The sequence below is a fragment of the Pavona decussata genome, unplaced genomic scaffold (assembly GCF_977016875.1).
Source record: "Pavona decussata unplaced genomic scaffold, jaPavDecu1.1 SCAFFOLD_98, whole genome shotgun sequence".
In the NCBI taxonomy this organism is placed as follows: domain Eukaryota; kingdom Metazoa; phylum Cnidaria; class Anthozoa; order Scleractinia; family Agariciidae; genus Pavona; species Pavona decussata.
The window spans coordinates 951228-978075 of NW_028145514.1; the positions used below are offsets into that span (position 1 = coordinate 951228).

Sequence of the window (26848 nt, forward strand, 5' to 3'; positions counted from 1 at the left end):
CAAAACAAACAAACAAAGGTTATGACACGTAGACTGAAACGTTTTCACACATTTTTCAAAGTTCAAATTTTACGCAAATTATTTGAGACATCAGATTCTTTTGTTCCATAGAAGCTCCGTATTTCCTCAGGCCGGAAACATCCACATGACCGGAAAACATGTTAAAAGCCTGTAATCACGGTCAACTCCAACTACAGTCAACTCCCTTTATTACAGACACCCTTGGGACCGCGAATTAGTGTCTTAATAGCAGGTATTTATTTCAGTCAAACGTCTGTACTCTATTTTTGCCGGGGATTTAGCAGCTGTCCGTAATAGCGAGGTGTCCGCAAGGCGAGTGTTGACTGTAGTTACATCGACAAGTTCTCTCGGTTAAGTAAATTACGCAGCCTGTGTCAAAACAACTGCGGCAGTTGTAGCTAGAAAAACAATGTAACAACCAGCAAACAAACAACAGTCATTTACCTCGACTCCCTTGTCAGAGAGATTGATAATGGTAACCTGTCCACTGAGGTCATCTGACTGTCCACTACCCACCCACACTTCAACTTTGGAAGTGTCTCCTTCATTAAAGTGTCGGACAGTCATGCACTCTACCGTCTGTCCCTTGGACACAGCAATCTCGCGCTTAAGACAGATCAACTCTGGATTACATAACCGAGAGTACGCCTGTAGAGAAAAAAGGGATTAATTAGGAGTCTGACGGCCTGTGCGAGCCTCTCAATCAAACCACAAGTCAAGTGATGTAGTTTAAACTTTCCAGTCTATCGATAAAATCATCCAATAAACATTCAAATACAAGCTCTTCAGCAGCAATATTATTTTCCTCGGGAGATCGACATCTTTTTACCCAGACAATTAAGCAGGATAGACTCTGAAAAACTGCAAGTAGATACTATTTCCAGCACAAGTTATCGCGGAATGAACTTTGAGTCATCCTGAGGACTGGACAAGCTTTCTCCATTTGTGCGCACGCTCGGCATAACAATTATACCTTGGTATAAAACAAACCGAAGCGTCACCTGTTCAGCAGTTGCCCTTCTGTCTGGCTGATTTTCAAGACAATGCGCTATAAGATCCGCCAAATCAGGCCACGGAGGGCAGTCACATGACGTGATGGGGTCCAATGCTCGGCCTTTTATCACAGCCGCATCCAGCTCATGCCTGAAGCGCAGGTCTTCAAATGGCCTTTTTCCGCCGGTGACAAGCTCATAAAGAAACATCCCAAACGAGTACATATCCACTTCCGTGTTGTACGCAACATCGCCTTTGGCAACTTCCGGCGCACGGTACCCTGGGGTTCCTGTTAAAGAATTACTGATTATTCAAATCATTCAAGACTATTTACCTCAAAATAGACCCTTTTTGCAAAAAATTTCCCAGACTTGAATCTTGGCCAGACAATCCCAAACGGTAGCCCAGGTAATTTATTTGTGAATACGATACTCGATAAGGGTGAGCGTATATTTGTTTTTCAAACCATCAAGATTTAAACTTTGAATTCCCAACCGCTCTGGCCAATCACAGACAGACACCAAAAACCCACTCGGCCCAAGCAAATACACGTGTCAAGCGCGGGAAAACGCGTGCGTGCACGGCACGATTGGTTTCGGTTTTACCACCGCTTGACTGAGAAAGTGGTACAAGTGGTTTTACCCAATCAAGAAAAGCACAACTTAAACAAACTAATTTTCTTTCAGCACTCTATAAAACTGATCTCTCTATGCCCGGTTTAGAAATTACTACGTCTTGCGTATTTGCAAGTGTTAATTACTTTTTAAGTATAACTTATTTTTATCGCGTTTCGTGGTAAAAATGTAGTATTCTTAATCGTGTTAGCCCTGTCGTAGACGAAAACAGAAGCTCATTTGTTAGGCAGAGAACTGAGAGAATAGAGCTCCACTTAGGCAAAGAACATCCGTTTTGGGGGTTTAACACTGATCTACACTATTTGGCCCTAAGCACTGCTTTAAAAACGGTTAGCTGTAGTTTGTTGTCATGGCCAACTCTTTGAAATAAGTTAAAATTTACCATGTTCGTCAGCTAGCGCTCTTAGGTCTAGTGGATAGACACTAATTTGATTTTTTAAACTTCATTTACCGTTTGAAGTAAGACTTCTGAGCCCGGTTGTTCAAAACCCGATTAAAGCTAATCCACGATTAAAAGATAACCGAGGTTTTCAGCGCGCTCGTTGAAATATTTTTAAAGTCTCATTTTAAGCTAATGGTAAGGAAAAGTCAAAGATGAGGGACAAAATCTTTTTACAAAAATCTTTATTTGTTTAGTAATTAATCTCGAATCAAAGTTCTCGTTAATCCAGGATTAGCTTAATCGGGCTTTGAACAGCTGGGCCCAGCGTTGTGTAAAAATTATAAGATATCTGTTGTATAAATATCATAAAGTGTCCAACCTTGTTTGGAGTATTCATTCCAGTAACAACTATTATCTGACCAATAATAAGGATGGAAAGTTAACCGAATTACCTTCAGGGGCAGTTAATCCGCAGCGGGTAGCGTAACGGGCAGTACCATAGTCAGTTATCTTGGCGTTGATCAAATTTACAGGGGAGAGAGAGAAGATTAGAACGTTGTGGGGTTTCAAATCGCGGTACACGACCATGTTTTGGTGTAAAAAGGCCAAACCTTCCGCTACCTGAAATAGAAAAAAAGTAAGTATTTGTGAGCGAATATTTGACGCAAGCAGGTTATATATAAGCTGTGGTCAGAGAGCCTCCCTGACAGGGTTCTACTCCAAGTGCAACACATTTTACAGAGCTGCCATTGCAGAATGTGGCGCTATACTTTTCTTTCGGTTTCTGAACCCGTGAAGCAATTTTAAACGACTTTGTTAGCGGTCTAACTATGCTTTCGTTTGACTGACAACCCACAGACACTCTCACTAAGGGCGGGAAAAGCAGAAACAGCAAAGAGCGCTAACGATCTAACGATGTGTTGCTCCAACACATTTGCACGGCCAAGGCCAAAAATGCTAACAAAAAGATATAACCTAGACGTTTTATCCACTGTGGATAATTTTTTTTTCATACACACACATTAATTTAGGCAACAATGTAACAGAACAATTGTTCATCTCTGAACTTGGAAGTGATTTCTTTTGTTTTATTCTTCTAACCGAATTTTAATATATCGAAATTGGTCTATTTCTCCATAAGGCCTTATTGCTATACCTGTAATGCGATTCTGTGCTGAATTCCTCTGCTCAGCGCTGTTCCATTGTTCAGCAGTGTGCTGAGTGATCCCAGCGGTGCCAACTCCATTATCAGCGCCCAGGGCTTCACGTATGCGCCCACCATGCTGATGATACTTGGGTGCCGTAAGTTACGTAAGAACATCACTTCCTGGCGTAACAAGAGATGAGGATTGTCCACATTGCGGGAATGAAACACCTACAAATACAAAAATAGGTAAGCATTACGTACATGTGGGTAGTGCTATGCATGCGCTGAGGACCTGTTTGTTTACAGGCAGAAACTCACTCGCTCACTCACTCACTAACTCACTGACTGACTCACTGACTGACTGACTGAAAATCTCCAGCATTCACAAACCTTGGCAGCAACTGGTTTTCCATCATACGAGGCTCTATACACCGCACCAAAGCCACCATCACCGAGCAACGAGCCATGTGATATTTTGAGTACCAATTTGCTCTCCTCGATTCTGTACTGTTCTCCGACATCTTCCATGACAACATCCGGAGCTATGTGGCGCAGAGCAACCAGTAATTTCGTGTTGGGACACATGACGAATTCCTCTGTGTCCGTCTGGGATATGGATTTAAGATCGAACGTGTGAGCTTTGTCGCCCTGGCACACAGGACACCCAGCCTGTTTCTTTACCAATGGTTGTCCGTCTTGCGGATCCAAGCCAGCTGGAAATGATTCATGACGTTAACTTAAATTGAATTTAATAAAGGTGCAGCATGGTAAAATTAGCAAACCCAAAATATATAAACACAAACGAACAAAGTAAGAGTCACCATTAAAGCCAAGTATTTGAATTCTTTGATGCAAAATATGTCAGAGACAATTTGAACAGGGTACAATTTTTAGCACTTACATGACAAGTCCGGAAACCATTCTTCCAGAAGTGAATCCAGATGATCTACCACATGGGAAAGAATTCTGGCTCTGTGCTTTGTTTTTGGTGTTGTAATCACTACAGAGTCAGCACTGGGATTGGTCAAATCATGCGAGATTACGAAGAACGCTTGGTCAGACCAGTAGACGTGAACCCCTTCATTCCAATACTGTACTTGAGGTTCCCGTGGGCTCTCAAGTGAGGCTTTGTGATCTGCATACAAGTTCACCACAAAGGTCTGGACTCTGACAATGAGACGCGGCCAGAAACTCGAGGGAAGATAAGCCAAGGTATACACCCGCCGTACTACAGCATTACGCCCTGTACGTGGCAAATTAATTGGAGGTTGTCTGGAACTGAGAAGGGAAGGCAGGAGGTATCTGTTGTCTTTCAGCGGCAGAGCAATGCAGTAGTGCTGAAGAAGCCTGTGAAGAAAAAGAAACTTGGTTTAAATTTTATTAAATTGCAACGTGCAGACTTCCGTAAAAATGTTCATTCGCGCAGAGGTTAAAATTGCATCGCTCAATACAGGAAATCTTCTAAAATATTAAAGAATAGCTTCCTAAAATAAAAGGTCTTGGTAAAGGTCTTAACGTATTTATCGGACATGAATTCCTGCGTCGAACAGCAGCGGGTTCCAGAGTTTTGGAGCAGCAAACATGAAAGAGCAGTCGCCTAGGGTTTTCTTCGATATTAAACTTGGATGATGTAGCAGAGTTCTATGGGAGTCACGAGGATGTTATTAGAGAGAACAGAATACCTTAAAACATCTCGTGCAAACTTAAAATGGTGTATTGTATTATGAGAGGTATATATGAGAGCAGCGAAATAAAACCACAAAGGGCCACCTTAGTTTCACTTTCTTCGAAGCGTTACTTTTTACAAGGCAAAGTTTAATAACCTCAAGAGCGTTGACCTCCATAGCACAACTATTTCGTCTACATGGCTCGCTTTGTATTAGATATAAAATTTATTTACAGTCTACCTCTGAAATATAAACACTAAGTATTTTCTCTCCCTCTGGTGTATTAAGGTCTACAAGGTAGATCTGTGCAATGTAGCTAGCAGTTTAAAGAAATTCACAAGCACGATCTTTAGTGAGGGAGATGGTACTTCGTTTTCGATCCATTTTAATTCACCAAATGAGGGAGAAGCATTATATAAGATCCTGAGAGATGTCACTTTGGAAAGTACAAAAGAACTTGCATCTGTTCATTCTACAAGGTGGCGCAAGTGGTGAAGCTCACCTTATCATTTGCGGTATCAACTCTGCAGGCAGTTTGACTTCTCCACCCCCTTCTTGGAGGAGCTTCTCCAAGTCGCCGAGTTTGAGGATGCCATCGGTGTTCTTGCTATCCTTTCTTGTCGCCAAATGTGCCAGAAGATGGAACAGCCATTTGGGGTCAACGAAAAGGAAACTGTTTAGCTGACAGGCTGGATCATCATGATGAACAAGCACTCCTGACAGAGGAAAAACGAAACAGATATCTGTATGTGCGATTCTGGAACATTGTTCTACTCTGTTGCAATCTATGTCATTGACAGTGAGAAAGGCTTCATGTGACGGCCCATCAGGTTGCTTTTGCAGCCTGTTCAGGTTTCTAAGCATTGAGGGATAAAGACTATTACAAAACCCCTCACCCCCATACACAACATCCCACAATGGGGGGCATGGCCAAGTGGTTACGGCGCCAGACTTGTAAGCCGGAGGTCCCGGGTTCAAGTCCAGCTCAGACCACTTGGGTTTGTTTCACGGTAGCTCCGTTTTCAAATCCGAGGCGACGCTTTGTAAATAGCCAACTGGTTTGCCTCCCAACAGTTGGGATTTTTAACAAATGTTGTGTTCTGTTTGTATGTTTATTTCACTGATTTATAGTGTCCCCAATTAGCACTACAGTGCTGAGCGGCTATATGCAATACGCGCCCTTAAGAAATGCGGACTAACTGATAGGCAACTTGTTCTTGTCTACTATTGTAGTATCATCAGGTCTGTTTTAGAGTATGCGAGTCCCGCTTGGGCTGGCCTCACGCAATACTTAAGTGATCAAATTGAGTCAATACAAAAGAGGGCGCTAAAAATTATCTTTCCTTCTCTGTGCTATGAGGACGCGCTTAAGAAGTCAGGCTTAATCTTGCTGTGCCAGAGGAGGGAGGATGCGTGTATAACATTTCTCAAGCGAAGTTACTCCTCTTCCGACCTGCTACGAAGCTTAGTGCCGAGAGTTGCGAACACAAGACCGTATGCCCTTAGAACCGGAGAATCTGTTTTTGTGGCTGCCTCCGCAAGAACTAACAGATTTGGAAATTTTTGCACCATAAAATACCAGAATCTTGTTTAAAATAGCGAAATGTGATATGTATTAACATTAACAGTTATATTTATGTGTCCGATATATTTGTACGTAATTAATGACCCGCTGTGTAATTCAGTTTATACTGCAAAAAGGTTGAATAAACGATCATTATTATTATTATAAATACTTAGATTAAATTGCCAGTCAAAATGTACCTGTTTCATTCATGAACCTGATGGCCTGCTCCACTTCAGCATCATCCATAAGTAGCTCATTCTGCTGAATCAACTTCCGAACATTGGCCATCCTGAGGATTGGTAACTCAAGATGTTGAACTTGCTTTAAGATCAGTTCTTGAAGATTAAGAAAATTCTGTGGTACACTTTGACCCACCAAGGAGTGGCCTTTGCACTTACACCTCGTAATGAGCTCCAAGATCCTGTGCCTGAGTGCCTTGACACCTGAGGTCTCTGCGGTGCAATCCAGCACCACATGAAGCTTGACCTGAGGGAAGCCAGGGCCAGCACACCTGCTTAGGGCTCTCTCTTTGATCTGATTGAGCACATCACTTTCCCGGTCCTTTGGAATCTTGTCCTTGTGGGTGCCAACGAGCATGACTGACGCATCTGGAGCATATGCATGTATGTTGAGGAGCCACGGCCTAAGGGCATCAATCTCACTGACACCTTTGCTTACATCATAGACCACCAGGAACAGCGTTCGTGATGATAGGAGGCACTGGTACGCACTGTTCAACTCATCACGGCCTTTGAAATCCCATGTGGTAATGACATAGCTTACACCTTTGCGATAGCATGTCTTACACTCAGCTTTGGTGTCCTTGACATACCAATCTCTAACCATGATATCATGATGTGGCCCTGTAGCATTATCCTCCCGTAGTTGATTCAGCAAGAGTGTCTTTCCTCGTCCAGCCATCCCAACGGCGACTAGCTTCATGCGGTAATAAGGAACAGAATTCTTAAGTTTGGAGTGAAGGAATCCAATGAGCTCCTGGGCCTTACTTTCTAAAATGGCGGAATCAAGATCAAGTTTGAGACCAACCAACTGAAGATCCCACAGATTGGACAGCCTCCCCATTTCATCTGGTAAATGAGTGATCCCAGTGTTGCGACTCAAGTCAAGGGATGTTAACGATGTCAGGTCACCGATTCCACTGGGTACCTGCTTCAAGTTGTTATCACTTAAGACGAGTCTTTCAAGGTGAGACCATTTCTCTGCACCTACCAAGAAGAGCTTTCTTATCTTATTGTCAGCAAGCACAAGCTCTTTTAGTTGCTGTGTAGCCCACGAAATGGGCGCTGGAATGTCTTCCACACCATTACTGGAAAGGTCTACAATTTTCACATTGGGAAGGGTAAGAAGAAAACGTGGGATTGGGAACTGTTTCCTTGGTGACTTCTCTCCAAGTTTGTTCTTGCTCAAGCGAACTGTCTTCAAATTTGTCAAGGAAGCAGCAACTGCTTCAGGTAGTGATGTAAGACAGTTGTTTGAAGCCACAAGTGTGTCCAGCGAGTGACACTCTGACAGGAATTTAGGTGGGATTTCATTCAGGCTGTTATTTGACAAGTCCAGTGTTTTAAGTTGCCAGAGCTTGAGAGGAGAATCTGGTAGTGTCTTGATGTTATTTCCCACAAGGTACAAGCTGGTCAAGGCTGGAAAGTGATCAAACCACTCTGGAAGGGAACTGATTTCATTGTGTGACAAGCTCAAGCTCTCAAGCATCACATTGACAGCATCTTTCTCAGACCTTGGATGGCAAGATGTGTGGCTGATCTTGTTGTGTGACATGTTCAACACTTTGACCGTGGTTCCCTGGACGAGCGTGTAAGGAAAAACTGAGAACTCATTGTGGCTCAAATTAACACACTGCAAATAAGGCATCGCATCACACAATTCACCTGGAAAGTGAGACAGATGGTTGCGGTTTAGATCTAGCCTCTCGACTTTTGCCAGATGGGCGAGAAGGTCCTCTTCTGCTTTTGCAATTGGCTCCAGGGACTCCATGTTATTCCCGGAGAGGTCTATTAAACGCACAGTTGCATTTGCAGAAATAGATCTAATGGATTGCCTTCGCTTTTGCTGTAATCTGAAATCATTACATCCCAATGATCGCCGTCTTTTGTCAAGGCTTTCATCAACATCTAGAGGAGGATTGCTAAAAACATCCTGCTGCTCCCAGCTGTACATGTAACTATTAGCAGGCATTCTGAAGACTCCAAGCGGGGTATCTTCGGATTCTACGATTCCGTTTATTTGTCCAGGACTGGTCTGTGGTTGTAATTGATCCTCATTGCCAGACGCAGACAAAATAGCATCTAAGGAGGGTCGAGTTACATCACTGATTGCACGTCTCTTCAACACTGGTCTTGGGCAAACGGGCAGGTGCTCCTCAAATGACCTTCTGTGTGCACTTCTGGGTAAAATGACACGGTTCCTGTCCCAGTAGGGTGATACAATGCGGGGATCACGTGAGCTGAATGGGAGGGAAGCTCCACTTATGCTCCGTGCTCTCAAAGGGGATTCATCAGTTAAATCAGGAACACTAAACTCATTGTCAGAAGATGAGTCATCTGAAACAGAATCATTGATTGATTCAAGGCTATCTGATCTAGGCATTGTACCCGATATGCCGCTTGCACAGGCTGACTGGAAATCATCTTCACTAGAGTTAGAAGTCTCACTTTGGTCAACTTTATAACTCTCACCCGACAGGCGGCTATTCAGAGTGGCCCTGAGTTGCATGGTTTTCTGGGCATCTTCAAGATGTTCAGTCCAGTCACCATCTAGAACTGGGGGGGAGTACTTGTGACCAGTAAGTGATGGTGATATCCATTCTGGTTGCAAATCACCCAGATTGAGATTACTAAATGCAATGATGCCAGCTTCCTTGTCATGGCTGAGATATTGGAGAAGCAACCCCACAATGTTTGCATGACACATCTCAAGGGAAAGTTTCAGTGCATTTTGAATGTCTGTTATTCCCTGGGTTAAAAGAAACTGCACCATTTCTTCATTTCCATTCTTGCAGGCACAGCAGAGTGGTGTGTTCACGCCATCTCCAGCATTCACATCAGCCCCCTTCTTTATCAAACAGTCAGCCCCTTTCAGAAGTCCGCCAGCACATGCAGAAAGCAACATAGATTGTTTGAGATCTCGTTCCCAGCCCAGGTACAAAATGCATTCACTGGCCAAATACACCAGCTCTGGTTCCTCAACAAACCCCTCCAATATGAAGAAGAGTCTTTCATGTGCACAGTTGTTAACTAACATCTCACTCTTTCCAGTATCTATCTGAGCAATAACAAACATGGCTACACAGCCTTCTGCTTGGACACCTTTATCTCTTGGAAAGTCACACATAGCACATATGACAGCCAATACAGCCATTTGGCAATGCGCATCAGACAACAAGGGTGCCAACACCTGAATAAGGATGCAGCCTTTTTGTTGTATAGCTGGCTCTAACTTATGCTTGTTCATTGCTTTAAAGATAGTCTCCACACCATCATGATCTGAACTTTTGGATCCTACAAGAAGATCTGGAATTTCCTCTGCAGCAGTAAGCACACCTGAAAATAATAATAAGAAAAAAGAGTTCTGCATGAATAATATTTCATGATAATTACTTAACTTAACTGAAATAATCTGCTGGAGTCACACTATGCATTCAATGAAAAAAAAAAAAAGAAAAGAAAAGAAAAGAAAACAACCAGACAATCAACAATTTTAGGGCCAACTCAATGGCTAATCTGCCAAAATAATTCAAATTCACCATTTTCAGGAAAGGTTATTACAAAATAATATTGAAATAAAATTAATGACTTTACTTATGTGCCTGGGTTATTTAGCCACATGAACTAGTTGGGAGACTATAATTCTCAAAATGACAAAATGACAAGTAATGCCCTAAAGCAACAATATATAATAATTCGAAAATACTTAAAAATTTTTTTGACAAAATCACCAAGCTACTATGAAGTCCTACTAGATAAAATATATATATATACATAGTCGTGATTCCCAAGAAATGTTAAAAAAATGGGATGAAACAAGAAATTAAGAACAGTTGCTACGAAGCATCATTAGATAAAATTAAACAGCTGGGATGAGGAGGCCATGTTAGTTAAAGTAGTTTCCCACTCATGACTTCAAAACTAAGAACATACTCACTTACACAGATTACAGTTTTCACAATTATCCCCTATTACCACTTTAAGCCCTAACAATGATCAGCATCAAATTTCGCCTTGTAATAACAATGCCTATTCAACCCCTGAGGTCATGAGAATTAAGGATATGATCACCCAAGGTGAATTAAAAAGAAAAATTAATAACCTCTTCCCAGTATTTTTAGAAGAAAAGTACGAGAACAAGATAGGAGAATTGGTTCTTTGATGTTAAGGGTTAAAGGGTTAATATAGTCAAATCTCTTTGTTTGGATGTTGTCCCTTTCATTTTGATGTTGTTCATTTTTTGTGACAGGTCTAGAAAGCATAGGCACATTGTTAATGATGATAACTAAACATCACGTAAACCTTCTTGCAATGTCCCCTTGATTGCTTTGCTAGTTGACTGGGCAGAGTAGGGCGGGGGAGAAATTCACATACAGGGTGTTGATGGCTGAGGTAACATTACTAGTACAGGCACAAACATACGAAACTAGAATAACCTTAGTAACACTAAACCACATTTTAAACCCTACGAGGAGTGATACAGACCTCTCACATCATCCTCATGTGGACGCCCCTCCCTCCAACCCTCAGATGCCTGTGTGTGAGACATGGGGAGGGGAGGGGAGGAGGGGGAGAGGGTATGTAGATACTCACCCAAAGCCTCCAGTGAGATCTCTGACAAGAACATCTCATCAGGAAATTTCCTCATGGCCTTAAGAATCATGTTATGAACCCCTTCAACAGCACTCTGATGCCAGACAAGCTCAACATCTGTTGCCAAACAAGCAATCAATGCAATGGCTTCCTCTTGTACACCAACAACATCTATAAATCTTGAAAGAGAAAAGAAGTCATCATGATCTTAGTTGTTTGTATAAAAGGGCTTTGAGGAAATTTAATTTTTCGTGTATGACAGGATGCATGCATGAATCAAGAGAGTTCTTCCTCACACTGTTACCTGTAGGTTTTTGGCTCGACCAACTTAGCTTCTTGCACATGTGAAGCAGGCTTTCGTTGGTTTGGGGAATTTGATGGTGACTGTGTATTTTCACATCTTTACCTCAAAGGTGATACATTTCTGTGTGACGTGAATTAAATGCTAGTCTGCTTATTTGAATAATATTTTACCTTGTTGTGTTTAGCAAATGCAGGTTTTAATAGTTTTAAAAAAATACCTTTGAAAAGGGCATTTTAGCTATGTTTGGTTTGGCTTGGTGTAAGCGTGTTATAGCCATTGCAACAACCTCTATAGTTTAGACCGTGAAATGAGAATTATTGTGCAGTGTTTGTAACTGCTGGGCCTACTTTATCGTTGTTATTGGAACTTGTTTCATGCAATGGCTATCTGCCCTTTGATACTTTTGACCGTAAATGCTGACAAGTAACTTAGGGAGTGATTGCTGTAATATTTACTGAATGGTAAAGTCTGTTTTAAGTCAAGGCTATGGTTTTTGATGTCAATTTGTCTCCCATATGTTAACCTGTGAAAACATTTTGTTTGGCATACATTTTTCATTGCGTGACTGGATGCCCAAATTAGCACCAATCACACACGTGTTGCATGTACTAAATCATCCTATTCTATCACCAATTTTAATCGGTTTGCAACAAAACAACAGTTTGACGTCACAGAGTATGTTGCCGGGCTCGGTTTCGCAGATGCTCTTTTTGCGGCGGGGAAAACAAAGTCTGGAAAAGGTGTCTGCTCACATAGGCTAAGAGATCTGAGAACTGACATTTTGAGTGCTAGCCCTTCATCAGAATACATAATAATAAATTATTACGCTCTGACAAAGGGTTAATGCTCAAAATATAAGCTCTCAAATCTCTTTATGTTGTCCAACTGCGCACACGTTCTGCGCATCTCGAGATACTCGGGTTTCCTATGGGTAGTGCTCACTAATACAGGGATATTTTTGCGTGGTTTAAAACTATGCGGAGAAAGCAGAACTTAGCAAGTGCTCTTGGTATCCAAAAAGAAAATTTGGGGTAACCATGCATTTTTCAGAGATAATTAAGCTTCTATTTAGGAAAAATGGCCATACATTGCATTATATTTTGGCGCTTTTTGGAAATATTGTTGCTTAATTATCTCTGAAAAATGCGTGGTTACCACCAATTTTCTTTTTGGATTTCAATAGGCCTTGCTAAGATCTGCTTTTCCTGCATAGTTATAAACCACACAGAAATACTTCTGTATTAGTAGGCACCGTCCTTAACAACGAAACCAAATGTTAGGGTTGTGTACTGTACCTTTGAGTGCAACTAAAGACCAGCTCTAACACACCACAGTTGATCATGAGTTCTTTATGACCACACCCTGACAGAGACAATCCACGCAAGGCTCTGCATCCCCACTGCTGAACTTCTGGCACTTGATCATGCTGCTTCATTGCACGGACAATGTGCAAGTACAATCCTTTGGAAATCAATGCCTGAAACACAGCGTTAACACCCGTATGATTTTAAATGATTACAGTAGAAGCTCGCAAACTGAACCTGATAGCAGTTTTCCATAAATTACTCATTACAGTTATGTTAATCTTAGTAGTATGTTTTGTCCAAAACATACTACTAAGAGTGACTCTTAACATCCCTCAACAACAAAAAGGTGCTTGTTCTAAGTACTTGAGGTCTAGAGTTACTAAGCAGTCAATAGACTGCAAGCAGTCCCTTTCTGGTTAGTCGAGAGGTCGCGCGAAATAGCCAAGTGTGAAAAAACTGGAGCAAACGAGTGGAGGAGGGGCTTGGGGGGAGGCGGGAAAAACGTTTCCTGTCTGCCTCTCCCCCAGTCTCTTCTCGTTTATTTCTCCTTGCTCCAGTCTTGCTGCGCTGTGAGCACACCCTCTCGACTGACCAGAAAGGGACTGCTTGCAGTCTAAACAGTAAATATCTGAAGAATGTCAGAAAGTAGGAATATACAACAATATGGTCTATCTAATAGAAGAAAGATCCTCGCAGTTAGTACACAACTTAAGCAGTTGCGAAAAGAAAGCCTGAAAAAAAAATTCAGGCTGAATTTTTTTTCAGGCTTTCTTTTCGCAACTGCTTAAGTTGCGTACTAACTGCGAGGATCTTTCTTCTATTTGATCTTTCATCTGCCGTTCAAAATATATGTTTCATATATTTACATTTATTTAATATGGTCTATTTTAAACCAACTACGGTACAAAGAAGATGTCATGTTAAAATTTGCTGCTATCGCTTCTAGAAAAAAAGGGTACTTTTGTTTATTTGAAAATGTTGTTTTCAATCAGCTTTTGTGCTTCTCTGAAAAGAAAAAAAAAAGGCCTGAAATGAATGCTGCACCAAAAAGTTGAAAGATTTGCTAACCACTGCTGTGCTTTCTTACTAAATACACTCCTGGCTGTAGGTATTTCTATCAATGCTAACTACAAGTACTAGAGTTTCAAGTTGTAAATTCTTCAAAAACAATTTTGGGAGCAACAGTTTTATTACGTGTAGGCGTGATGTCATACAGAGACAGACTTTTAACTTTGAAACTTCTTCCTCTGACGTTTGACCGCGAACTCAAAGATCTTGTTTTTTTTTACAAATGTCGGAAAGGTTTTACTGATCTTAATGTTTATGATTTTGTTTCTCCTGTTTCTCACGGCCGAACCAGACTAAGTAATCCTTATAACCTTAAAACTCCTGTATGTAAAACTAGCACTTTTCAGGCCTCTCACTTTAATCGTATTGTTAAGCTCTGGAACTATATCTGTAAACTCTCACCCCCTACCAGTTTTTCAACTACTGCTTCCTTCCGCAACTTTGTTACTGAGCACATGTTTCACCTTTTGCAAAATCACTTTGACATATTCTATCCCTGTACCTGGTCAATTGTACGATCCTGCTCCTGCCATCCCTAGTTTTTTAGCGTCTTTTGGTTGTTTGTGTTTTAATTATTATTTGTATCATGGGAGGTGCCTCGCATGGGTCCTCGCGTCCCGTTCGCACCTGCCCTTTTGACCTTATCACTTTTCACGTATTTTTCATTTCTTTCTAGTTGTTTAATTTATTGTATTTAACATGTGTGATGGTCAATAAAGCTGTTAAAAAAAAAAAATTAAATAGCACTTATTTTGTATATAGAAATATATTAAAATCTCACAGAGCCAAAGCCAATGCCTTCTGGAAAATGTTCTTTGGCTGTTCAGATATTTAGGTATGTTGCAGTTGGAAATTACTATGAAAAATGTAGTCTTTGACATGTTTAATGCATGGGGCAAGAAATACATGTAGGCAAGTTCCCAACAGGTCTGAAAGGTAACATTATGAACAGTCAACTCTTGCCTTGCGGACACCTTGCTATTATGAACACATATAATACAGGCAGCAGCTAAATCCCTGACAAAATAAATTACAGACATTAATTCCCCCTATTACAGACTTAAGGATACTAACTCATGTTCCGCAATAAAGGGAGTTGACCATACAATGTAAGTTAAATACCTCTCTCAAAGAGCTTGAGTTGTTGACAATGGATGCTAACACTTGGCAAGCTTCCTGACACAGCTCTGGGTCATCTAAGTGTAGCATCAATGCAGCCATACTGCACTGGTGTAATGGTATGCTGTTATCACCACGCTCATCACCGACCACATCCAACACTTGAGGGCAAACATCAATTAATGCCCGCAGGGCATAACATGCCGCACGTAGAACTTCTGGTTTGTCACAATGGGTAGTCATTGCAGCAAATACTTCTCGCGCCCAGCTGTAGTTCTGTATTCCTTGAGAAAAAATAAAACAAATAATTAAAATCTCTTTAATATTTTATACCACTTATGGGTGCAAAATTGAAACCCTGGTCTTCACAATCAAGTCTAGTAACAACTGACGGATGCACCCATTTCAGAAAGAAGGCCAGACAACAGACAAAAGGGGCTTTGTCCTCTGCTTTTTATGAAAAATGTTGTGCATTTGTTAACATCACCACAGGTAGAACAGACCAAACAAGGTGTAGCAGACAAGGCCAATGGCCTAACCTCCTCTGTCCAACGATGCTATCATCTGAGCTGAGAAAAAGTTTACCATGTACAGCCAGTATGATCTTGCCGGTTGTTTCAAGAACCTGATTTAATAGTGGTCTGGCTGGGGTCTGAACCCGAGACCTCCCACACAACAGTCTGGTGCCTTAGTGACTGAGCTAACTGGGTAGTAGTTAATTGTATTTGATGATATATTAATAAAAATTTAATTTAAGGATTTGTTACAGTGATAATTTAACCCGATTAAAATACAGTCGCTCTTTTGGCGATCGGTGTTCATGATTAAAATTAGTAAAAAGGCTTAAAACTGATCTAAAAAACTTAAAAGAGTTTCCCAAATTTTTGAACCGTATCTCTGGCTCTTCTTCTTTGTCCCCCGAAGAAGAACCAGAGATGCAGTTCAAAAATTTGGGAAACTCTTTTATATTTTTTTTGGATCAGTTTTAAGCCTTTTTAATATAGCCCAAATCATTCCGTTGAAATGCCATCAAATGCAATTGCTTTTAAAAACTCAAAAACCTTTAACAAAGCCAAGCTATTTTTCAAACCAGTATGGTAGAAGATCAGTTTTAAAAACATAATCCTTAACGGGCCTTCAAAGGCACTTTCAATGCTTTATGGTGAAATTATTCTGTTATTCCATGTATGGGATTGCTCCCTTGTTGAATTCGATACATAATTTTATGGTAATGGATGTGTTGACATTTCAAAGGGAATTTAATTTGAATTCATGTATTGACCAGGTTTGGTTGAAAGTTTACAGCTGACTGAAGAGAGTGCTTTTGTCCTCTGGATGTAATGCATGAAAGTTATAATTTTCCCTGTTTAATATCTCTGAGGAAACTCTGAACTAAATCCAAGGTACTCCAGCATTGACAATGCTAACAATGCCTTCAATCTACTAACAGAAATAAGAAAATAATATAATTCAGCTAACAACACTGTTAAATGAAAGTTTAGACTTACTTTCATGCAGTTTATTCTCCAATGCTTCTGCAAGCTGAGCTAAAGCAGTCAAGCCATTTATCTGAACTTCAGCACTGCTCCTGAACTCCACTAGGGCCCGTAGAATAGGAAGAATTGTATCCTGTTGAACCAGAATTGCTCTATGATGCTCAAACTCAAAGTCTCCAAGAAGAACCACAAGTTGGCACCCAGCAATCTGAACCCCAATGAATTCTTTGTGTTTCTTCATTGCTTCCAAAGCAACAATAAATGTTCGCCCTTTAACAATGGTACGGCAGTTTTCGTTTGATGTTGCTAGAATACACATCAGCTGTATGCCCTGCTCTTGGATCTCTCCTTTAATAAATGGAAAGAAAAATGAAAAAGTCAACAGGATCCCAGCATGTTTTTACATTGCAGAACACAATTATTATCTAAATGAAGGTGGTTATGATTGGATTATCCTGACCACAGTTCTCCCATTTGTCTGCTCTTGTTAAAAAGCAGCTGCCAAGACATGTAGTTTGGCTTTGTTTTGAAAAAGACGATGACAGACAAGTGAAGGTACATTGTAAGGTCCAATGAAATGATCCAACCATACATTTAATGATTTATGGTCTAGAGTCTAGGGAATAAAGCTTAATGATACAGTAATAGCCCACGTATAAGAACCTGGGTTTTAAGAACCTGTTAGGATAAAATTTTCATTTTAAGCCCCCTCCATATAAGAACCTATTTAGGCTAAAATTTTAAGTTAGGTTCTTATCAGTGGGGTTGCTGTGAAAGTGTGTAGGTAGAAACTGCTGAATTAAGATCATCATCTATTTAAAAGTAACTTGACATAACTTTTTTTCTTTCAAGCTTAAGTACCATGTTGTAGGTCTATTGTGTTTGCCATTATCCTGTATTATGAGATGATATTTATAATTATATATAGTATATTCAGATGAAATTCATATGAAAATATAAGCACCTACTGTATTTTAAGAACCTTGGTAGTCTAAATTTTCTTTAAGTACCATTTATATAAGAACCTATTTAGGCTAAATTGGAAAATTCAGGTTCTTATACGTGGGCTATTTTTGTATTCTTTTGATTTTCTGGTAGTAATTCCCCTATATACCAAAGACAGTACAGAAGAGTGTAGAGTACATCAAACTGGGGCTAATTATTGTCTCTGTAGACATCAGACCATATCCCATTAAAATAATCTGAACTGAACTGAATTCCATTTACAAAAATTATATCAATAATAATAATAATAATAATAATAATAATAATAATAATAATAATAATAATAATAATAATAATAATAATAATAATAATAATAATGACTTCATTAACGTGTCAAGCAACAATCTAGCAGAGGGGATTCCCACTGCTAATGGGGGACACAGGTAACTTTCTAAAATACAATCTAAAATACAAAATGAATTAATATTAATAATAACTCAGTAACATACCAACTACTCAAACTCTATTCATAATTATTAAAATTCTAAAATCTTGTAATTAAAACCGTAATTACGAATTGCAAAGGTAGCAGCTACTACATCCATCTAAGATGTTACTTAGATCAGGACTGTGTATCCGGGTCTTAAACTGCTTAAGACTGGCAACCAATTTGTCTTTGCTTGGTATCTTGCTTCAGAGTCTTGGACCTAGGTATCGAATTGAGTGTTTTCCGTGTGTAACTGTGTTAAAACTAGGTTGATAAAAATCTTTCTGGCATAAGTTGTAAGTGTGGCTGTTAGTGAAAAACATGTCACAAATACTCTGCGGACACAAAAAAATAATTGTTATAGTTGCAGTGCATTCAGCTATACGAAGTCAGTTTGCAGGTACTCTGCTCAGAAACAGGAGCCCATGGGTCATGGGTAAAAAAAAAAAATTAAAACTAAGCCAGAACGGATTAAAAATCTTAACTGCAAGGAGGCAGACCAGCTGGCTATTTATAAGCATGGTCGAGGAGTTGAATTCGGGGCTACCAAAAAACAACTGCAGGTAGTAGTCAGAGCAGGACTTGAATCCGGGACCTCCAGATTACAAGTTCAGCGCCCAAATCACTCAGCCACCTGGCATGTTAGTTATAAAAATATCCCCTCTAGGGAGAAAACTGAATTTGATACATGTAAAACAAGTTAATAATTGAAAGATGCCCATTTGCGACTATGACGACGATGGAACGCCACCAAATTTTAGACACGGACTACCCTCAGGTCAGGAATCCCGTGTAATTAATTAATACTAGCTAATGTAACACGGTAGTTTATGTAAACAATAAGTGGCCTGACTTACTTGCACGTGCATGCGCCATAATAAGTTAACTGTTTGTGTTTTTAGCTCAAGTTGCAAAATAGAATGAGATTAATAATTTCATTATCACTGAAGCCCTGCAGGTATTGAAGTCTGCTTGCTGTGAGAGGGAATAGCCGAGGGTTACACACGCAACTATTAAACCCCGCCAATTTCATATAACTACAGCTTAAATTAAGCTTATTTGCTCACAAAGAAAGCGAGGGAAAAAATTTAAAAAAATATCGATTGCTTTTTCCAGTTTCCTTGTTTATTATTATTGAGGCTTTTCCGAGAAAAATAGAAAATTGATCAAATTGAGCAAAAGTACGAACTCACCTGATTTGGAATGTTTCTCCATGATTTCAACCACCATAGGATAAGCTTTCTTTCGTGAATTTTTCACGTCCATAGTCATAAACTTCTTCTGTATGTTTGGATCGTCTGGCAGCAGACGAGTTAATGTTTCGAACGCAGATATATAAAAATCTTCATCTTCTCCAAATTGGGTCATGGCATAAACCACAGAATCTACAGCTCCCATCGAAAGAGCTTCTTTTCTTGTCCTCGCAGACGTACACAGGGCAGAAATGATTTTACACCCTACAACTTGGCAAGTCCTGTCAGCATACTTTGTCATAATTCTCAGAATAAATCTCTGGGCTTCCGGCTGCTCTTGAAGTTCAGATTTTGTTTTAGGGCTTAGCTCTATGAGCCTTAACAGCATATAAGAGCCATGCAACTGAATTTTGAAGTTGCGAAAATGATGTTGCATTGCAGAAAGAACCGTAGAATGAGCTTCCACACTTTCCAAGGCTTCCACAACGACATCAACTTCATCGTCGAAGCTGTCTGCGAGCGAGCTCATGCATTTCTCAACTTGAGTTTCGTCTGAATTACTCTTGATCGCGGAAAGTAGCTTGAGCAATTCTTGGACATTTTCTTGAAATGATTCGTCTTCCAGCGCCATCGTTGATTTCGCACCGGCGCCGTTCAAACTCTCAAGGAGTACCGGATAAATGAGGTCCATTTGCAATTTTTCCAACGGAAAACCTTGATATCAAATTCAGCTGTACCAATAAGCGTTTCCTCAGTTTGATGACTGCACCTACATTGGGTCGAACAGAACTAGAGTGTTTAAACCAGTTCGCATTTGATTAAGAATCTTCTAGAAGGCATTGCCGGAATCTTTTCAGAAATGGTGGTCGTTGCATTACATAGGTTCTTGTAGTAACACGATCCCGCAACCTCTGTCAACAGCAGGTAAACTGATCTCACTTCAAATGGATCATGAAAATAAAAAATAGAGTCATGTGATAAATAGCTGATCGATGTTTGCAATAGCCCAGGAAATAGCTTGATTACATCTTCGATCTTCCAGACCAACGATTTCGCATCAGTCACCAAAAAAACATTTGTAACGGTTCTCAGCGGAAACAGACACACACCACAAACACCAATAAAACTGCAGTGCAAATGAAGTACCAGTGATGCTTTTCGAAGGTGATGTCATGTGGGGTCTGCCTTCGGAAAGACACGAAGATTTCCCGAATAGGCTCGTCACTGATCGAATGATCCGATTTTATTTCGAGACAAATGCAGATTATATTTTTGGACATATTAAAAATAATTAATTAAATTTTCAAGAGCCGTCAGGGGTCAACAATTTTCTGAGTCACTGCTAAAAGCACAACCGCAAAAATTCCCTTTTGTTTTTCTTCAATTCAATAAGCATCAAGAGGTTATGAACTAGGTACTTTTTAATGCCTTCATTGCACATTTTAGTAAGTAAGTGAACAGATCTGGCCTTGCTAAAAATCCAAACTGACTATCTTTAGAACGGAAATTGGCGTGAAAATATTGACCACTAGTGTTAAATTGGCGGGTGAAACAAAAGCCGGACATCAATCTATTTCTTATCTGATGAAATAGTTCTGAAATGCGGTAGTCGTTCCTTTCTGTTTCGGAGAGTGTAGGTCCCATGATGTCTCTGCACATTTTCGGGGCATTCCCCATTCGTCATCAAATTTCCAAATAAGTATTACTTTGTGCAGTATCTAATCAAATGTGAGGTGATTTGTGAGGTCAGCATTAAATCCGAATTCCCAAAGAATAGCACTCCAAAAATAACTCCAAAATCCGGATAATGAATAGATCTCATTTTCAAAGGAAGTATTTTTTTTTATCAGTCTTAGCACGAAATCATTTCTTTTAGGCTGTGTTCAGTAGATGGTCTCTGTTTTCACTTTATGTTTAAGGTAAACAAGTTAAAAAATACAAAAATGGCCGTTTCGCCAGAACTTTGCCTTTTGCAGAATGTCAAATCAAAGAATGATATACGCTGTAGAGCTTTCGACTTGTCTGTCAGTCCGTTATTTCATTCTCAGCTGCGAGGCGACATTTAAATATAAATGCATCACTTTTACCACAACCAATACCGTCACAGTTGACCACAGTTGTAGCGTACGTTGTACTTGTACAAATAAAATAAATCACTTTATTTAAGTGTCAATGTTTTTAGCGCGGAGTACTAATTGGGGACACTTTCCAAATCGAATTGGAATTAAAAAGTGTTTGTTTTTGAGGAGAGGAGAAAACCGGAGTACCCGGAGAAAAACCTCTCGGAACAAGGACGAGAACCACCAACAAACTCAACCCACATATGACGCCGAGTCCGGGAATCGAACCGGGGCCACATTGGTGGGAGGCGAGTGCTCTCACCACTGCGCCATCCCTGCTCGCAAAGATATCACAGATCCAAGAAATGTAAATGGAAATTCGTTCTGTCACTCAGAGAAGCAGGCTTGCTAAGGATAGGGTCAGTTTGTCAAGCTTTTACCTACTTAAAACACTAAACGCCGAGTGCATAAAAAAAAACCGGGATGACCTTGGTTTGACCGATCAACAAACAAACGCATCAGTTCATTATTAAAATCTCAAGGAAGGCCGATAAACAATTTTCTGAGTCATAACAGAAAATACAACGTTATACAACTAACAATTCTCTGAGTCAGGAGATATTTCAATGATTTATGAAGGAACCGCCCTAAGAAAGGAAATTTCCCAAATATCACGAGGATATCTCGGTTCTCGTCGCAAAACAAGCACCATCGAAAGGTGATGCCGCATATAGCTTTGTAGCTTAAGCTACAGTGTAAACATTGCCTCCCTCAGACTCCAGGGTCAAGTTTAAAAATGCGATTTTGCTGAGTCATTACTTAAAATACAACGTATTAAAGCTAGAAGGTTCCCATCGTCATGGTAATTTTTAGCCGGTTATTCAGCTTTTGTTTCTCTTATCAGTCACGAGGATTACTGGGCCACTCACATGACCTTATAAGGAGTGGACATTCCACAAAAAAGGAACAGTATGTTATTGTTTGCAAACGTTTTAAAAGAAAATGTTACAGTTTACTCTTCAAGACTTGGTTCACAGAGAGGACATCAGGAATAGTATTTCTTTTGCTTTTGTAGATTTAATTCTGAAAGTGTTTCCATAACGTGGAGATATGATGAAAGAAAAATGTCAATGCTGTACAAGGCTACATAAGATGAACTCTATAAGAGTACAAATCACTGACGTTACTCAGGGCTTGGAGCTTGCCGTTATATACTACTGGTGGGTATAGTTTCTTCTATTAATCTACTGTAGCTGGGAAAGGCTTTTCTGATTCGCTTTAGTAGCACAACTGACCCCGTGAAACCTCCTTTAGGTTATACTTTCTGAAAAACCTGTAGTGTAGGAGTTTTAGGCACCCATGCCGGCATGAGAGATGTGATTTTATTAAACGAGGAAGAATTCCGTTTAACTGATCAGAATCAAGTAGCAGTTACAACCAGCTGAGATAGAAATGGTCAGTATGTAACATGAAACTCGAAAAGCTGAGAGCAGTTCAGTGCAATTCTGTCACTTAGAGCGCACAAATGAAAATTGAACAGTAAAGTATGCATGGAGCAATACATGATGGGATTTTCGACTCTGTGAGAAAAATAGAAGTTTACTCACAGTGTAAGATTATGATAGTTTTTTTTTTTAGGTAAATAGACATTAAGTATTTTCTTAGGACATTAAGTAATTTTTAGGTATATAAAAATTAAGTTTGTATTTCGCAATAAATTTTCTTCCTCTTCAATTGAAGAAGAAGAAGAAGAAGAAGAAGAAGAAGAAGAAGAAGAAGAAGAAGAAGAAGATACATGTACTTTTAAAACAGGGTAATTCCTTCATTGCTGTAAGGGAGAACGACACCTTCAAAAGAAGAATTAAAGAGGCTAGTGAAATTCATTGCCAAGCTCGCGACGTTGGATATGAGCTCTCAGCGATCTACCGGGACGTTTTGTCACGTGATATTTTATCAACTTAATCATGTGACAAAAACGCCGTTTAGGGAATCAAAACCTTGTGCTTGAACATAAATTTTCGATCCTGAAAACGAAACCTTTTTGTTTGAAATCATTATTTATTATAATATTACATGCCAACTTAACGTTTGACGCAAGACATGAAATGTTCGAGGTTAGAATGGTTTGAGCCAATATGAAAAATAATAAAATATCAGTGCTGAAAATAGCTGTAACCGAGGAACAGGAAAGCTCAAAACTACATCAGTAGAATTCAAACAGATTGCAAAAAGATGACACATAAGGCCAACTGAGATGAACACTGTTCATGGTACGGTATTTCTTGTGCCACTGAATTTAGGTGAAAGAAATATGAATCAAAATTATCAAAGTAGAGAGACAGGAGGTCGAGACGAAACAGGAAAATAGGAAGACTGTGACATCCTTGATGCCTAGTGTTTAGGCGTTGTGTCTGAACTTTAAAAGTAAAACAAACAAAAAACCGCATAGAAATGCGCTGTAATTGTTCCGCAAGCTAGACTGCGACATCTTTTTAGTTTCATGATAAAGTCGATTGCGTGTCCTTTCCAATCAAGCATTGCTAGAGAGCTCTTTTTCTCGGAGCCGAACTGCGTAGAAGGTAATATGTCTCTGTTATGTGTTTTTGCCGCCTCTCCATTGTTCGTTATACACTCCACCTCTTTCTTTCTTCTGTAGTTTTGGATAATTTCCGCAGACTTTAGTCAGTGTGTTTTTATATTTAAAATAGTAGTTCAATGAACTTGGCTACTGAACGCTTTGTGAGAAATCTAATTCGTACATGTATATAAAGACAGGCTCCAGTCGCAAACCCACAGTTTTGCCGGTTTATGCAATCAGTAAACAAAATTGCGTAGTAGAGTTGCGTTGTCTCAATTCTTTGATAAGACAACGCCGTAATTTAGAAAACTTATAGGTTAAAGGTAAGACAATGCAATTATTTAAAAAATATAAGGTAAAAATCCTCAAAATACCTTAAGATGAACTGCAAGCAGTCTTATTTGGTCAAAGATTGTTGAATAAGTTCGGGCCGCAAAAATTCCCGACACGGAGAAGAGACAACGTATTTCAGCAAAAAGAAAAGTAGGGAACCTACTTTTATTCTCTTCCCAACGGGAGGTAAACTGATATGCATTGGATTTGATCAATAAAATAAACGCAATTGAAACATGTGATATATACATGATAGACAAGGCGCTCTAAAATTTAGGCACCGTGCCCAAAAGATTCTTATCTCCCCAACACGGAGAGACCTTGTAACAATTAGACACGGTACCCCCTTCTTAGCTAGTTTTGCAGAGAAAAATAAACCTGGTATACAAGCGACGATTCGCAATGATCATGATCCAGGTTAGAACCGAAAGAGGACGCTATTTTTTGTGGATGTTACAAGTGATGACTGGAAGACTAATTTATAAGCTCAACTAAGTTGCACGAAAAGTTGATGACGGGTAAAATGGACAAGCGAACGTTTTTCAGTGAAATATTTGTGTTGCTAGCGCGTTAGAAGTTTTCAAGCCTGATTCAAAAACTTGCAATACAATGCAGCGCACCAATAGTAAAAAAGAAAATCCCTCCACCTCCATGTTACCGTGGAGTCGTTTTTTGGGCACTACTGGCATTGTGAAACTAATAAAATCTTAAGTAAAACTGGGCTGTTTTGTATCAGGAGTCGTCGTTACAAATCATCGCGAGTAACATCGGCTAAAACATTTTTTGTTGGCTTTTATCGATTTCTGACTCGTAATACTCACTTAGAGTAATAAACAAGTAGTTTCTGAATGTTACAGAAAGAAGGAAAATACCCGTATCGAGCCTTCATCAATACTTCAATAGCATACTTTCGTTTTCCATGCAAATATTAGAGTTTATATGAAAAAAAAACCTACGTGATTTTAGATTTTGTGCCGTTTATACAAAGCCTGTTTAACCGTGCTGAATAGACTAACCACCTCTGGCAGTTAGTCGTGGTACGTGACAATGGGAACCGAGATTTCAGTGGCATTGGATTTAATTAATTAGGGGTATAAAAGTGATGGTACAGTGTTAAAAATATTCGGCGTGATGTGCCCTTTTTTAGTGCCTTTCTTAACAAATAGTCACGGACGTTAACTTTTGTGCCTGATCATGAGCGAGGAATGTTTTTATAGATAAATATGAGAACTGGGCAAAAGCTGCTAAGTTTAATAATAGGAAGATGCTAGAGGCTTAATGGAAACCCGTTTTGAATTGTAATTTACTAGGTACATAGGTGTGTAAGCGAAAAAAAAAAAAACTGTAAAAAGTAGTGTAAGTAAATAATATAAGTAACGTATTGTAGGTGGTATTGTAAGCAGTGTTCGTCTTGTTTTGTAAAGTAGCGTTCTTCGTGTTGCAATTAAAAAAAAAAGCAAGCAAATCAGCTAAGTAATTTGAAGGTGATTAGCTTTTTACTGATGCAATTAGGAGAAAGATATGGTGCATACCAGAGCCGACAAATTCAAAATTCGTTGAGAAATTGCAAGAGCTGAAAAGTCCATGCTTAAGCCTGTGTTCAGCCTACGTGCGAGCTTCTCACTTATTTTGCCACATGACCATAAATCAAATCACGAGGATAGAGTTACATAAGCACTGTATTCTACTACTTTTTCTACAATTTTCTTTTTAGCAAAGGGTAAAAAACCAGTGCATGCGACTCATGCCACAAACCACAATTTACTTCCTTTAAAGGTGCACGGTATTAGTTTTACTAAAGGTGCCGCTCTACTCTCCTCTCCCCTGTCTGATTTGTATTTTTGAGCTGCGTGTTAGTCTATGTTTTTAATACCTCCAACTTTTGTATTTTGCGCTTATGCAACAGTGAGAGTGGACAGTATAAATAAAAAATGTCAAATGGGAGTCACAAGAAAGATTCTAGATACCTAAAGAAGACTTCAAAATTTTGCTGTAAGAAATCAGAAATCTCCCCTTCAATTTCGATTTAATCTTGCTAACGTACATTGGCTTGGAAAATATATGGAGGCATTTTTTTCCAGTTACTTTCGTTTCAAAGGTTGAAGTGTTCGTTGGACTAATTTCTTTGATATGTAACGCTCGAGAGAGACATTTGTTCCTGTTGAATAGCCTCGTGATATAATTGGAACCAAACATTGATAAAAATATAAACAAAAGGAAAGGGAAAAGCAAACTCAGCCCAACATGCAACCGAACATCTGTGAGTTTCCAAGCCTCGTGATAAGTCTACGTCTCTACACCTGGCTGGTTAAAAATAGCAAAACTGACACACAAAGGGTGGTCAGCATTCTTTAATGCTGATTCAGCACTGAATGGTATTTTTTTTTAAGCTGAACTTGACTCTCGCAAGACTTGGTTGATTGATTGATTGATTGATTGATTGATTGATTGATTGATTGATTGATTGATTAGTGAAATGCAAAATGTGGTTTGCTTGGCAGAACTGTGATCTTTAATAACTGTAACAAGCTGAATGATTATCGCTACAAGCTTCCACTTCACCTAGCAGATTTCAAAACGAAAATACTTCAAAGCTTAAAAAGAAACAAACAAGCAAAAAAAAAAAAAAAAAAAAAAAAAAAATCATCGCGCAGAATGCCTATTGTTTTGGGGACATTTACTTACTGCACGGCAAAAGTTATAGATCTGTAATA

General features: G+C 39.5%; 1 protein-coding gene across 2 annotated transcripts in view; it reads right to left on the reverse strand.

Annotated features, from left to right (window-relative positions):
• Window positions 1–26848, reverse strand: part of LOC146472526 (leucine-rich repeat serine/threonine-protein kinase 2-like) — a 35789-nt gene that overhangs the window by 4859 nt on the left and 4082 nt on the right. Inside the window, exons 2-14 of one of the 2 annotated variants that reach the window (XM_085119293.1) lie at window positions 19164–19932; window positions 16551–16886; window positions 15046–15326; window positions 12844–13025; window positions 11245–11423; window positions 6610–9987; window positions 5348–5561; window positions 4080–4525; window positions 3569–3891; window positions 3188–3406; window positions 2484–2652; window positions 1023–1303; window positions 466–669 (exon numbers count right to left, since the gene is read on the reverse strand). In XM_085119293.1, the coding sequence (XP_084975419.1) occupies window positions 466–669; window positions 1023–1303; window positions 2484–2652; window positions 3188–3406; window positions 3569–3891; window positions 4080–4525; window positions 5348–5561; window positions 6610–9987; window positions 11245–11423; window positions 12844–13025; window positions 15046–15326; window positions 16551–16886; window positions 19164–19854 (6903 nt within the window). In that variant the 5' untranslated portion in view covers window positions 19855–19932. Of the gene's footprint in view, window positions 1–465; window positions 670–1022; window positions 1304–2483; window positions 2653–3187; window positions 3407–3568; window positions 3892–4079; window positions 4526–5347; window positions 5562–6609; window positions 9988–11244; window positions 11424–12843; window positions 13026–15045; window positions 15327–16550; window positions 16887–19163; window positions 20248–26848 lie in introns of those variants that run through there. The other variant, XM_085119292.1, reaches the window with a different exon arrangement.